The 13,041-nt window shown below is 47.6% G+C and overlaps 1 protein-coding gene across 7 annotated transcripts in view; it reads left to right on the forward strand.

Annotated features, from left to right (window-relative positions):
• Nucleotides 1–333: 333 nt before the first annotated feature.
• Nucleotides 334–13,041, forward strand: part of pgghg (protein-glucosylgalactosylhydroxylysine glucosidase) — a 36,826-nt gene continuing 24,118 nt past the window's right edge. The window contains exons 1-4 of one of the 7 annotated variants that reach the window (XR_011676724.1): nucleotides 334–848; nucleotides 1,121–1,189; nucleotides 4,572–4,861; nucleotides 11,843–12,053. Coding sequence is in view for 6 of the 7 variants with exons in the window: in XM_071415681.1 (XP_071271782.1) it covers nucleotides 808–848; nucleotides 1,121–1,189; nucleotides 4,572–4,861; nucleotides 11,843–12,053 (611 nt within the window). In the remaining variant the exon portion in view is untranslated. Of the gene's footprint in view, nucleotides 849–1,120; nucleotides 1,190–4,539; nucleotides 4,862–11,842; nucleotides 12,054–13,041 lie in introns of all 7 variants that reach the window. The other 6 variants (XM_071415681.1, XM_071415683.1, XM_071415682.1 and 3 more) reach the window with 6 other exon arrangements.

The raw sequence follows: 13,041 nt of genomic DNA on the forward strand, positions 1-13,041 counted from the left end.
TTTCCATCCCTTAGAAACCCAATCCAACTCATCTAAATTCAATCCGTATTCTAGGAATCCTGTCCAGGTTTGTCCGTTGACCAGCCTTGATATGGTCGTCACTAGTTACCACAGCCACAAAGTTATACGCCCGGCCCATTTCTTCAAATTTCAAAATGTGATTTAAAACCTAACCTTAACCATAACCTTAACCACACTGCTAACCTTATGCCTAACTTTAACCTTAAATTAAGACAAAAAAACAACGTTTTCATGAATTTGTACGATATTGCCCATTTTGACTTTGTGTCTGTGGTAACTAGTGGAACCCCTCGCTATGCCTCCTCCCCCTACATAGTTCCATACGGGAGAGTAACCTACATTTTGTTTTCTTCTATACAGTCTGGAAGAAGAACTGGCAGTACCTTTAGGATTTTCTTTTCAAATAAATACAAGATTGGGGCTCGGGAAGATCAATACTTCGTTTAGTTCCAGATATTTGTTCTACTCATGTGAGACATTTTACCTGTTTATTTTAAATTTCTTTCTTATTCTTCACTTATTTTCTGCATTCCTTTCATCCCCGGTAACGGCGGATGCCCCCCTTCTTCTCACGTGAGTGTGCGACGGTTCCCCGGTCAGAAATATCAAGGAATTGTTGAGAATTACTGCGTCTGTAGACAGCAACAGTTTTCACATGAAAAGAGACTGACGCTGACCAGAGTTGGGTTTAAGACTTGTTGCTCCTCGGCATTTAACGGGTCGCCATGAACTTTTTTTGCCGTTATCATCTTCTCATCATTCCTTACGGTTTACTTTCTCGTGATCATGAGATTAATTCACTATGTCATGCTGCTCTTTGTGTTTTGGTGAGGGGATCTACTTTTTTTTATTGTCGTGTGTTTTAATCTCACTCACACACGTATGACACATCACATGTCAGGAGGAGTGCTTTGTGACAACAACAAAAACCAGATGTCACATTGGTTTTCACTGGTTAGAACTGCAGTGGTTTCAGTAATGGGGCTTTCAGCACATTTCAGTTGATCTAGAGCAGTCATTTCAGTTCAATACTATTACACTATACAGTTACAGTATGACACTTGACTAATGCATGTTTCTCTTTGTTTTTTCGCTGTAGTTTTCTCTCTTTGATAAACTATAGGCTCTACTATTCTCATTTACTTATACCCAAACTGTCCCTTGTGTGGTAAGTATATATGAAATATAAATTAATATATGATATATCAAATATATCAAACAAATATATCAAATATATATATTTTAACGTTTATCTTAATAGTAGGAAACACCATTTTGCAGCTGACGGCTGACTTTTAGCATACAGAAGCTCACATACAATAATAATATAACACATCAATAAGTAACTAAACAACGGGTTAAAATGCTAAATGGAAGTTAGGTCTACTGCTGTTGTAATACCTGTCAGTCTGGGTAGGACAGTAGAGCACTGGGCTGTAATACCTGTCAGTCTGGGTAGGACAGTAGAGCACTGGGCTGTTGTAATACCTGTCAGTCTGGGTAGGACAGTAGAGCACTGGGCTGTAATACCTGTCAGTCTGGGTAGGACAGTAGAGCACTGGGCTGTTGTAATACCTGTCAGTCTGGGTAGGACAGTAGAGCACTGGGCTGTTGTAATACCTGTCAGTCTGGGTAGGACAGTAGAACACTGGGCTGTTGTAATACCTGTCAGTCTGGGTAGGACAGTAGAGCACTGGGCTGTAATACCTGTCAGTCTGGGTAGGACAGTAGAGCACTGGGCTGTTGTAATACCTGTCAGTCTGGGTAGGACAGTAGAGCACTGGGCTGTTGTAATACCTGTCAGTCTGGGTAGGACAGTAGAGCACTGGGCTGTTGTAATACCTGTCAGTCTGGGTAGGACAGTAGAGCACTGGGCTGTTGTAATACCTGTCAGTCTGGGTAGGACAGTAGAGCACTGGGCTGTTGTAATACCTGTCAGTCTGGGTAGGACAGTAGAACACTGGGCTGTTGTAATACCTGTCAGTCTGGGTAGGACAGTAGAGCACTGGGCTGTAATACCTGTCAGTCTGGGTAGGACAGTAGAGCACTGGGCTGTTGTAATACCTGTCAGTCTGGGTAGGACAGTAGAGCACTGGGCTGTTGTAATACCTGTCAGTCTGGGTAGGACAGTAGAGCACTGGGCTGTTGTAATACCTGTCAGTCTGGGTAGGACAGTAGAGCACTGGGCTGTTGTAATACCTGTCAGTCTGGGTAGGACAGTAGAGCACTGGGCTGTTGTAATACCTGTCAGTCTGGGTAGGACAGTAGAGCACTGGGCTGTTGTAATACCTGTCAGTCTGGGTAGGACAGTAGAGCACTGGGCTGTAATACCTGTCAGTCTGGGTAGGACAGTAGAGCACTGGGCTGTTGTAATACCTGTCAGTCTGGGTAGGACAGTAGAGCACTGGGCTGTTGTAATACCTGTCAGTCTGGGTAGGACAGTAGAGCACTGGGCTGTAATACCTGTCAGTCTGGGTAGGACAGTAGAGCACTGGGCTGTTGTAGGAGGATCTGGGGTTAAAGTAGAAGTTTGTGGATCTGCCACTGACATAGGCATTCTGCGTGTGTGTGTGTGTGTGTGACATAGGCATTCTGCGTGTGTGAGTGACATAGGCATTCTGCGTGTGTGTGTGTGTGTGTGACATAGGCATTCTGTGTGTGTGTGTGTGACATAGGCATTCTGCGTGTGTGTGTGTGTGTGTGTAACATAAGCATTCTGCGTGTGTGTGTGTGTGTGTGTGTGTGACATAGGCATTCTGTGTGTGTGTGTGTGTGTGTGACATAGGCATTCTGCGTGTGTGTGTGTGTGTGTAACATAAGCATTCTGCGTGTGTGTGTGACATAGGCATTCTGTGTGTGTGTGTGTGTGTGACATAGGCATTCTGTGTGTGTGTGTGTGTGACATACGCATTCTGTGTGTGTGTGTGTGACATAGGCATTCTGTGTGTGTGTGTGTGACATAGGCATTCTGTGTGTGTGTGTGTGACATACGCATTCTGTGTGTGTGTGTGTGTGACATAGGCATTCTGCGTGTGTGTGTGTGACATAGGCATTTTGCGTGTGTGTGTGTGTGACATAGGCATTCTGCGTGTGTGTGTGTGACATAGGCATTCTGCGTGTGTGTGTGTGTGTGTGACATAGGCATTCTGTGTGTGTGTGTGTGACATAGGCATTCTGCGTGTGTGTGTGACATAGGCATTCTGCGTGTGTGTGTGTGTGTGTGACATAGGCATTCTGCGTGTGTGTGTGTGTGACATAGGCATTCTGCGTGTGTGTGTGTGTGACATAGGCATTCTGTGTGTGTGTGTGTGACATAGGCATTTTGCGTGTGTGTGTGTGTGTGACATAGGCATTCTGCGTGTGTGTGTGTGTGTGTGACATAGGCATTCTGCGTGTGTGTGTGTGACATAGGCATTTTGCGTGTGTGTGTGTGTGACATAGGCATTCTGCGTGTGTGTGTGTGACATAGGCATTCTGCGTGTGTGTGTGTGTGTGTGTGTGACATAGGCATTCTGTGTGTGTGTGTGTGACATAGGCATTCTGTGTGTGTGTGTGACATAGGCATTCTGCGTGTGTGTGTGTGTGTGTGTGTGACATAGGCATTCTGCGTGTGTGTGTGTGACATAGGCATTCTGCGTGTGTGTGTGTTTGACGTAGGCATTCTGCGCGTGTGTGTGTGACGTAGGCATTCTGCGTGTGTGTGTGTGTGTGTGTGTGACATAGGCATTCTGCGTGTGTGTGTGTGACATAGGCATTCTGCGTGTGTGTGTGTGTGTGTGACATAGGCATTCTGCGTGTGTGTGTGTGTGTGTGTGTGACATAGGCATTCTGCGTGTGTGTGTGTGTGACGTAGGCATTCTGCGTGTGTTTGTGTGTGTGACATAGGCATTCTGCGTGTGTGTTTGTGTGACATAGGCATTCTGCGTGTGTGTGTGACATAGACATTCTGCGTGTGTGTGTGACATAGGCATTCTGCGTGTGTGTGTGACATAGACATTCAGCGTGTGTGTGTGACATAGGCATTCTGCGTGTGTGTGTGACATAGGCATTCTGCGTGTGTGTGTGACATAGACATTCTGCGTGTGTGTGTGACATAGACATTCTGCGTGTGTGTGTGTGACATAGGCATTCTGCGTGTGTGTGTGTGACATAGACATTCTGCGTGTGTGTGTGACATAGGCATTCTGCGTGTGTGTGTGACATAGGCATTCTGCGTGTGTGTGTGACATAGGCATTCTGCGTGTGTGTGTGACATAGGCATTCTGCGTGTGTGTGTGACATAGGCATTCTGCGTGTGTGTGTGTGTGACATAGACATTCTGCGTGTGTGTGTGTGTGTGTGTGTGTGTGTGTGTGTGTGTGTGACATAGGCATTCTGTGTGTGTGTGACATAGGCATTCTGCGTGTGTGTGTGTGTGTGTGTGTGGGACATAGGCATTCTGTGTGTGTGTGTGTGTGGGACATAGGCATTCTGGTTGTGACATAGGCATTCTGTGTGTGTTGTACTGTTCTGTTGTAGGTACCATTGATTTAACCTTTTATCATCCTAAGTGGAAGAGGACACGCTCTCCCCACGATGACCAATGAGACCCCAGCTGACCCCTACATCTTCACCACTGACCTCCTGCCCCTTGACCCTCGCTTCCTTCCTCCGCTGGCCAATGGGCTGCTGGGTTGGAGGGTGTACGGTGACATCATGCACATGGGCGGAGTCTATAACGGCGAGGGCGGGGACTGTCACCGTGCCAATCTCCCCTGTCCTCTGGCTGTGAGGATGGATCTAGATGAGGTGGAGAAGGCAGGGCATCTGCAACACTCCTACAGTCTAGATACACATACAGGTACGTTGGTACAGTCTAGATACACACAGGTACGTTGGTACAGTCTAGATACACACACAGGTACGTTGGTATAGTCTAGATACACATAGGTACGTTGGTATAGTCTAGATACACACAGGTACGTTGGTACAGTTTAGATACACACACAGGTACGTTGGTACAGTCTAGATTAACACACAGGTACGTTGGTACAGTCTAGATACACACACAGGTACGTTGGTACAGCCTAGATACACACACAGGTACGTTGGTATAGTCTAGATATACACAGGTACGTTGGTACAGTCTAGATACACACACAGGTACGTTGGTACAGCCTAGATACACACACAGGTACGTTGGTACAGCCTAGATACACACAGGTACGTTGGTACAGTCTAGATACACACACAGGTACGTTGGTACAGCCTAGATACACACACAGGTACGTTGGTACAGCCTAGATACACACAGGTACGTTGGTACAGTCTAGATACACACACAGGTATGTTGGTACAGCCTAGATACACACACAGGTACGTTGGTACAGTCTAGATACACACACAGGTACGTTGGTACAGCCTAGATACACACACAGGTACGTTGGTACAGCCTAGATACACACAGGTACGTTGGTATAGTCTAGATATACACAGGTACGTTGGTACAGTCTAGATACACACACAGGTACGTTGGTACAGCCTAGATACACACACAGGTACGTTGGTACAGCCTAGATACACACAGGTACGTTGGTACAGTCTAGATACACACACAGGTACGTTGGTAAAGCCTAGATACACACACAGGTACGTTGGTACAGCCTAGATACACACAGGTACGTTGGTACAGTCTAGATACACACACAGGTATGTTGGTACAGCCTAGATACACACACAGGTACGTTGGTACAGTCTAGATACACACACAGGTACGTTGGTACAGCCTAGATACACACACAGGTACGTTGGTACAGCCTAGATACACATACAGGTACGTTGGTACAGCCTAGATACACACAGGTACGTTGGTACAGTCTAGATACACACACAGGTACGTTGGTACAGCCTAGATACACACACAGGTACGTTGGTACAGCCTAGATACACACAGGTACGTTGGTACAGTCTAGATACACACACAGGTATGTTGGTACAGCCTAGATACACACACAGGTACGTTGGTACAGTCTAGATACACACACAGGTACGTTGGTACAGCCTAGATACACACACAGGTACGTTGGTACAGCCTAGATACACACAGGTACGTTGGTACAGTCTAGATACACACACAGGTACGTTGGTACAGCCTAGATACACACAGGTACGTTGGTACAGTCTAGATACACACAGGTACGTTGGTACAGTCTAGACACACACAGGTACGTTGGTACAGCCTAGATACACACAGGTACGTTGGTACAGTCTAGATACACACAGGTACGTTGGTACAGTCTTGATACACACAGGTACGTTGGTACAGTCTAGATACACACACAGGTACGTTGGTACAGCCTAGATACACACACAGGTACGTTGGTACAGCCTAGATACACACAGGTACGTTGGTATAGTCTAGATATACACAGGTACGTTGGTACAGTCTAGATACACACACAGGTACGTTGGTACAGCCTAGATACACACACAGGTACGTTGGTACAGCCTAGATACACACAGGTACGTTGGTACAGTCTAGATACACACACAGGTACGTTGGTAAAGCCTAGATACACACACAGGTACGTTGGTACAGCCTAGATACACACAGGTACGTTGGTACAGTCTAGATACACACACAGGTATGTTGGTACAGCCTAGATACACACACAGGTACGTTGGTACAGTCTAGATACACACACAGGTACGTTGGTACAGCCTAGATACACACACAGGTACGTTGGTACAGCCTAGATACACATACAGGTACGTTGGTACAGCCTAGATACACACAGGTACGTTGGTACAGTCTAGATACACACACAGGTACGTTGGTACAGCCTAGATACACACACAGGTACGTTGGTACAGCCTAGATACACACAGGTACGTTGGTACAGTCTAGATACACACACAGGTATGTTGGTACAGCCTAGATACACACACAGGTACGTTGGTACAGTCTAGATACACACACAGGTACGTTGGTACAGCCTAGATACACACACAGGTACGTTGGTACAGCCTAGATACACACAGGTATGTTGGTACAGCCTAGATACACACAGGTACGTTGGTACAGTCTAGATACACACAGGTACGTTGGTACAGTCTAGACACACACAGGTACGTTGGTACAGCCTAGATACACACAGGTACGTTGGTACAGTCTAGATACACACAGGTACGTTGGTACAGTCTTGATACACACAGGTACGTTGGTACAGTCTAGATACACACAGGTACGTTGGTACAGCCTAGATACACACAGGTACGTTGGTACAGTCTAGATACACACAGGTACGTTGGTACAGTCTAGATACACACAGGTACGTTGGTACAGTCTAGATACACACAGGTACGTTGGTACAGTCTAGATACACACAGGTACGTTGGTACAGCCTAGATACACACAGGTACGTTGGTACAGTCTAGATACACACAGGTACGTTGGTACAGTCTAGACACACACAGGTACGTTGGTACAGCCTAGATACACACAGGTACGTTGGTACAGTCTAGATACACACAGGTATGTTGGTACAGCCTAGATACACACAGGTACGTTGGTACAGCCTAGATACACACAGGTACGTTGGTACAGCCTAGATACACACAGGTACGTTGGTACAGTCTAGATACACACAGGTATGTTGGTACAGCCTAGATACACACAGGTACGTTGGTACAGCCTAGATACACACAGGTACGTTGGTACAGTCTAGATACACACACAGGTACGTTGGTACAGCCTAGATACACACACAGGTACGTTGGTACAGCCTAGATACACACAGGTACGTTGGTACAGTCTAGATACACACACAGGTATGTTGGTACAGCCTAGATACACACACAGGTACGTTGGTACAGTCTAGATACACACACAGGTACGTTGGTACAGCCTAGATACACACACAGGTACGTTGGTACAACCTAGATACACACAGGTATGTTGGTACAGCCTAGATACACACAGGTACGTTGGTACAGTCTAGATACACACAGGTACGTTGGTACAGTCTAGACACACACAGGTACGTTGGTACAGCCTAGATACACACAGGTACGTTGGTACAGTCTAGATACACACAGGTACGTTGGTACAGTCTTGATACACACAGGTACGTTGGTACAGTCTAGATACACACAGGTACGTTGGTACAGCCTAGATACACACAGGTACGTTGGTACAGTCTAGATACACACAGGTACGTTGGTACAGTCTAGATACACACAGGTACGTTGGTACAGTCTAGATACACACAGGTACGTTGGTACAGCCTAGATACACACAGGTACGTTGGTACAGTCTAGATACACACAGGTACGTTGGTACAGTCTAGACACACACAGGTACGTTGGTACAGCCTAGATACACACAGGTACGTTGGTACAGTCTAGATACACACAGGTATGTTGGTACAGCCTAGATACACACAGGTATGTTGGTACAGCCTAGATACACACAGGTACGTTGGTACAGCCTAGATACACACAGGTACGTTGGTACAGTCTAGATACACACAGGTATGTTGGTACAGCCTAGATACACACAGGTACGTTGGTACAGCCTAGATACACACAGGTACGTTGGTACAGTCCAGATACACACAGGTACGTTGGTACAGCCTAGATACACACAGGTATGTTGGTACAGCCTAGATACACACAGGTACGTTGGTACAGCCTAGATACACACAGGTACGTTGGTACAGTCTAGATACACACAGGTACGTTGGTACATGTGGTTCACTGCAGATAAAGAGTACAACCCCACAGATAATGAGGTCTGTGTACTCGACATGTAAAGGGCTGAATACAATGTGCTGATACATTCATCATCACTTTATTTAAAAAATATGTTTTATTTTATTTAACTAGGCAAGTCAGTTAAGAACAAGTTCTTATTTACATTGACGGCCTAGGAACAGTCGGTTAACTGCCTTGTTCAGGGGGCAGAACGACAGATTTTTACCTTGTCAGCTCTGGGATTCGATCTTGAAACCTTTCAGTTACTGGTCCAACACTCTAACCACTAGGCTACCTGCCCCTCTAACCACTAGGCTACCTGCCTCTCTAACCACTAGGCTACCTGCCTCTCTAACCACTAGGCTACCTGCCGCTCCAACCACTAGGCTACCTGCCTCCTCTAACCACTTGGCTACCTGCCTCTAACCACTAGGCTACCTGCCGCTCCAACCACTAGGCTACCTGCCTCTCTAACCACGAGGCTACCTGCCTCTCTAACCACTAGGCTACCTGCCTCTCTAACCACTAGGCTTCCTGCCCCTCTAACCACTAGGCTACCTGCCGCTCCAACCACTAGGCTACCTGCCGCTCCAACCACTTGGCTACCTGCCTCTAACCACTAGGCTACCTGCCGCTCCAACCACTTGGCTACCTGCCTCTAACCACTAGGCTACCTGCCGCTCTAACCACTAGGCTACCTGCCTCTCTAACCACTAGTCTACCTGCCTCTCTAACCACTAGGCTACCTGCCTCTCTAACCACTAGGCTACCTGCCTCTCTAACCACTAGGCTACCTGCCGCTCTAACCACTAGGCTACCTGCCGCTCCAACCACTAGGCTACCTGCCTCTCTAACCACTAGGCTACCTGCCTCTAACCACTAGGCTACCTGCCCCTCTAACCACTAGGCTACCTGCCGCTCCAACCACTAGGCTACCTGCCGCTCCAACCACTTGGCTACCTGCTGCCCCTCCACTCTAACCACTAGGCTACCTGCCCCTCTAACCACTAGGCTACCTGCCTCTCTAACCATTAGGCTACCTGCCTCTCTAACCACTAGGCTACCTGCCCCTCTAACCACTAGGCTACCTGCCGCTCCAACCACTAGGCTACCTGCCGCTCCAACCACTTGGCTACCTGCCTCTAACCACTAGGCTACCTGCCGCTCCAACCACTAGGCTACCTGCCTCTCTAACCACTAGGCTACCTGCCTCTCTAACCACTAGGCTACCTGCCTCTCTAACCACTAGGCTACCTGCCTCTCTAACCACTAGGCTACCTGCCTCTCTAACCACTAGGCTACCTGCCTCTCTAACCACTAGGCTACCTGCCTCTCTAACCACTAGACTACCTGCCTCTCTAACCACTAGGCTACCTGCCTCTCTAACCACTAGGCTACCTGCCGCTCCAACCACTTGGCTACCTGCCTCTAACCACTAGGCTACCTGACGCCCCTCCACTCTAACCACTAGACTACCTGACGCCCCTCCACTCTAACCACTAGACTACCTGACACCCCTCCACTCTAACCACTAGGCTACTTTCTGCCCCTCCACTCTAACCACTAGACTACCTGCCTCTCTAACCACTAGACTACCTGCCTCTCTAACCACTAGACTACCTGCCTCTCTAACCACTAGGCTACCTGCCTCTCTAACCACTAGGCTACCTGCCTCTCTAACCACTAGGCTACCTGCCCCTCTAACCACTAGGCTACCTGCCTCTCTAACCACTAGGCTACCTGCCCCTCTAACCACTAGGCTACCTGCCTCTCTAACCACTAAGCTACCTGCCCCTCTAACCACTAGACTACCTGCCTCTCTAACCACTAGACTACCTGCCCCTCTAACCACTAGGCTACCTGCCGCTCCAACCACTAGGCTACCTGCCCCTCTAACCACTAGGCTACCTGCCCCTCTAACCACTAGGCTACCTGCCCCTCTAACCACTAGGCTACCTGCCGCTCCAACCACTAGGCTACCTGCCTCTCTAACCACTAGGCTACCTGCCTCTCTAACCACTAGGCTACCTGCCTCTCTAACCACTAGGCTACCTGCCTCTCTAACCACTAGGCTACCTGCCTCTCTAACCACTAGGCTACCTGCCTCTCTAACCACTAGGCTACCTGCCTCTCTAACCACTAGGCTACCTGCCCCTCTAACCACTAGGCTACCTGCCTCTCTAACCACTAGGCTACCTGCCTCTCTAACCACTAGGCTACCTGCCCCTCTAACCACTAGGCTACCTGCCGCTCCAACCACTAGGCTACCTGCCGCTCCAACCACTTGGCTACCTGCCTCTAACCACTAGGCTACCTGCCGCTCCAACCACTAGGCTACCTGCCTCTCTAACCACTAGGCTACCTGCCTCTCTAACCACTAGGCTACCTGCCTCTCTAACCACTAGGCTACCTGCCTCTCTAACCACTAGACTACCTGCCTCTCTAACCACTAGACTACCTGCCTCTCTAACCACTAGGCTACCTGCCTCTCTAACCACTAGACTACCTGCCTCTCTAACCACTAGGCTACCTGCCTCTCTAACCACTAGGCTACCTGCCTCTCTAACCACTAGGCTACCTGCCTCTCTAACCACTAGACTACCTGCCTCTCTAACCACTAGGCTACCTGCCTCTCTAACCACTAGACTACCTGCCTCTCTAACCACTAGACTACCTGCCTCTCTAACCACTAGGCTACCTGCCTCTCTAACCACTAGACTACCTGCCTCTCTAACCACTAGACTACCTGCCTCTCTAACCACTAGGCTACCTGCCTCTCTAACCACTAGACTACCTGCCTCTCTAACCACTAGACTACCTGCCTCTCTAACCACTAGACTACCTGCCTCTCTAACCATTAGACTACCCGCCGCCCCTCCACTCTAACCACTAGACTACCTGCCGCCCCAGGTAGCCTAGTTTGAATTAAATTGTTTCCAAGTTTTACAGTTGTATCACTGCGTCTGTCTGTCTGTCTGTCTGTCTGTCTGTCTGTCTGTCTGTCTGTCTGTCTGTCTGTCTGTCTGTCTGTCTGTCTGTCTGTCTGTTTGTTTGTTTGTTTGTTTGTTTGTTCTTGTCCTCTCTCTAGGTATATTCACCCACTCTCTGAGGACAGTTAGTGTTATTGCCTCCCAGTCTCTCTACACCCATCGACATCATCCCAACCTCTTGGTCATGGAGGTCCTGCTGGTTCGTCAGGGCACCTCCCAGGAGCCAATCACAATCAAGCTGGACAGTAGGTTCACGCCTCAAAGCGATGACATAGTGTTCCATTCTGAACCGGACTACAAAGGAGCCAGGTGAGAATAAATGGCCCGGCGGAACGAGAAATAGAGAAATAGGAAGGAAGCTAGATGGACAGAAACAGAAAGAATCAATGGCCTTCTTTCTTTTGTAACAGCAGTGTGTTGTAGGTGCTTTACCATTGTGTTTATACAGCCTTTCTCCATGGTTTATTTTTCACAGATCTAACGATTGAAACACCAGGGCCTTTATTCATAGAGCCTCTATCTACTCATTATAACAAGCCAAACTGATCCTAGATCAGAAGGCCTACTCTTAGACTTGATCTAACGACTGAAACACCAGGGCCTTTATTCATAGAGCCCCTATCTACTCATTATAACAAACTGATCCTAGATCAGAAGTCCTACTCTTAGACTTGATTTTCCTGTGTTTTATATACACTGAACAAACTTTTTTTTTTAAATGCAACAATTTCAAAGGTTTTACTGAGTTTATATAAGGAAATCAGTCAAATAAATTCATTAGGTCCTAATCTATGTATTTCACATGACTGGGAATACAGATATGCATCTGTTGGTCACAGATACCTTAAACAAAAAGGGTAGGGGCGTGGATCAGAAACCCAGTCAGTATCTGGTGTGACCAGCATTTGCCTAATGCAGCGTGACACATCTCCTTCACATAGAGTTGATCAGGATGTTGATTGTGGCCTGTGGAATGTTGTCCCACTCCTCTTCAATGGCTGTGAGAAGTTGCTGGATATTGGCGGGAACTGGAACACGCTGTCGTACAAAACATGCTTTGTTTCTTTGCAGCAATTCGACTATGAAGGCCTGATTCACACAGTCTCCTCTGAACAGTTGATGTTGAGATGTGTCTTGTTACTTGAACTCTGTGAAACATATATTTGGGCTGCAATCTGAGGTGCAGTTACCTCTAATGAACTCATCCTCTGCAGCAGAGGTAACGCTGGGTCTTCCTTTCCTGTGGTGGTCCTCATGAGAGCCTATTTCATCATAGCGCTTGATGGTTTTTGCGACT

The sequence above is a fragment of the Salvelinus alpinus genome, chromosome 9 (genome assembly GCF_045679555.1).
Source record: "Salvelinus alpinus chromosome 9, SLU_Salpinus.1, whole genome shotgun sequence".
Lineage (NCBI taxonomy): Eukaryota > Metazoa > Chordata > Actinopteri > Salmoniformes > Salmonidae > Salvelinus > Salvelinus alpinus.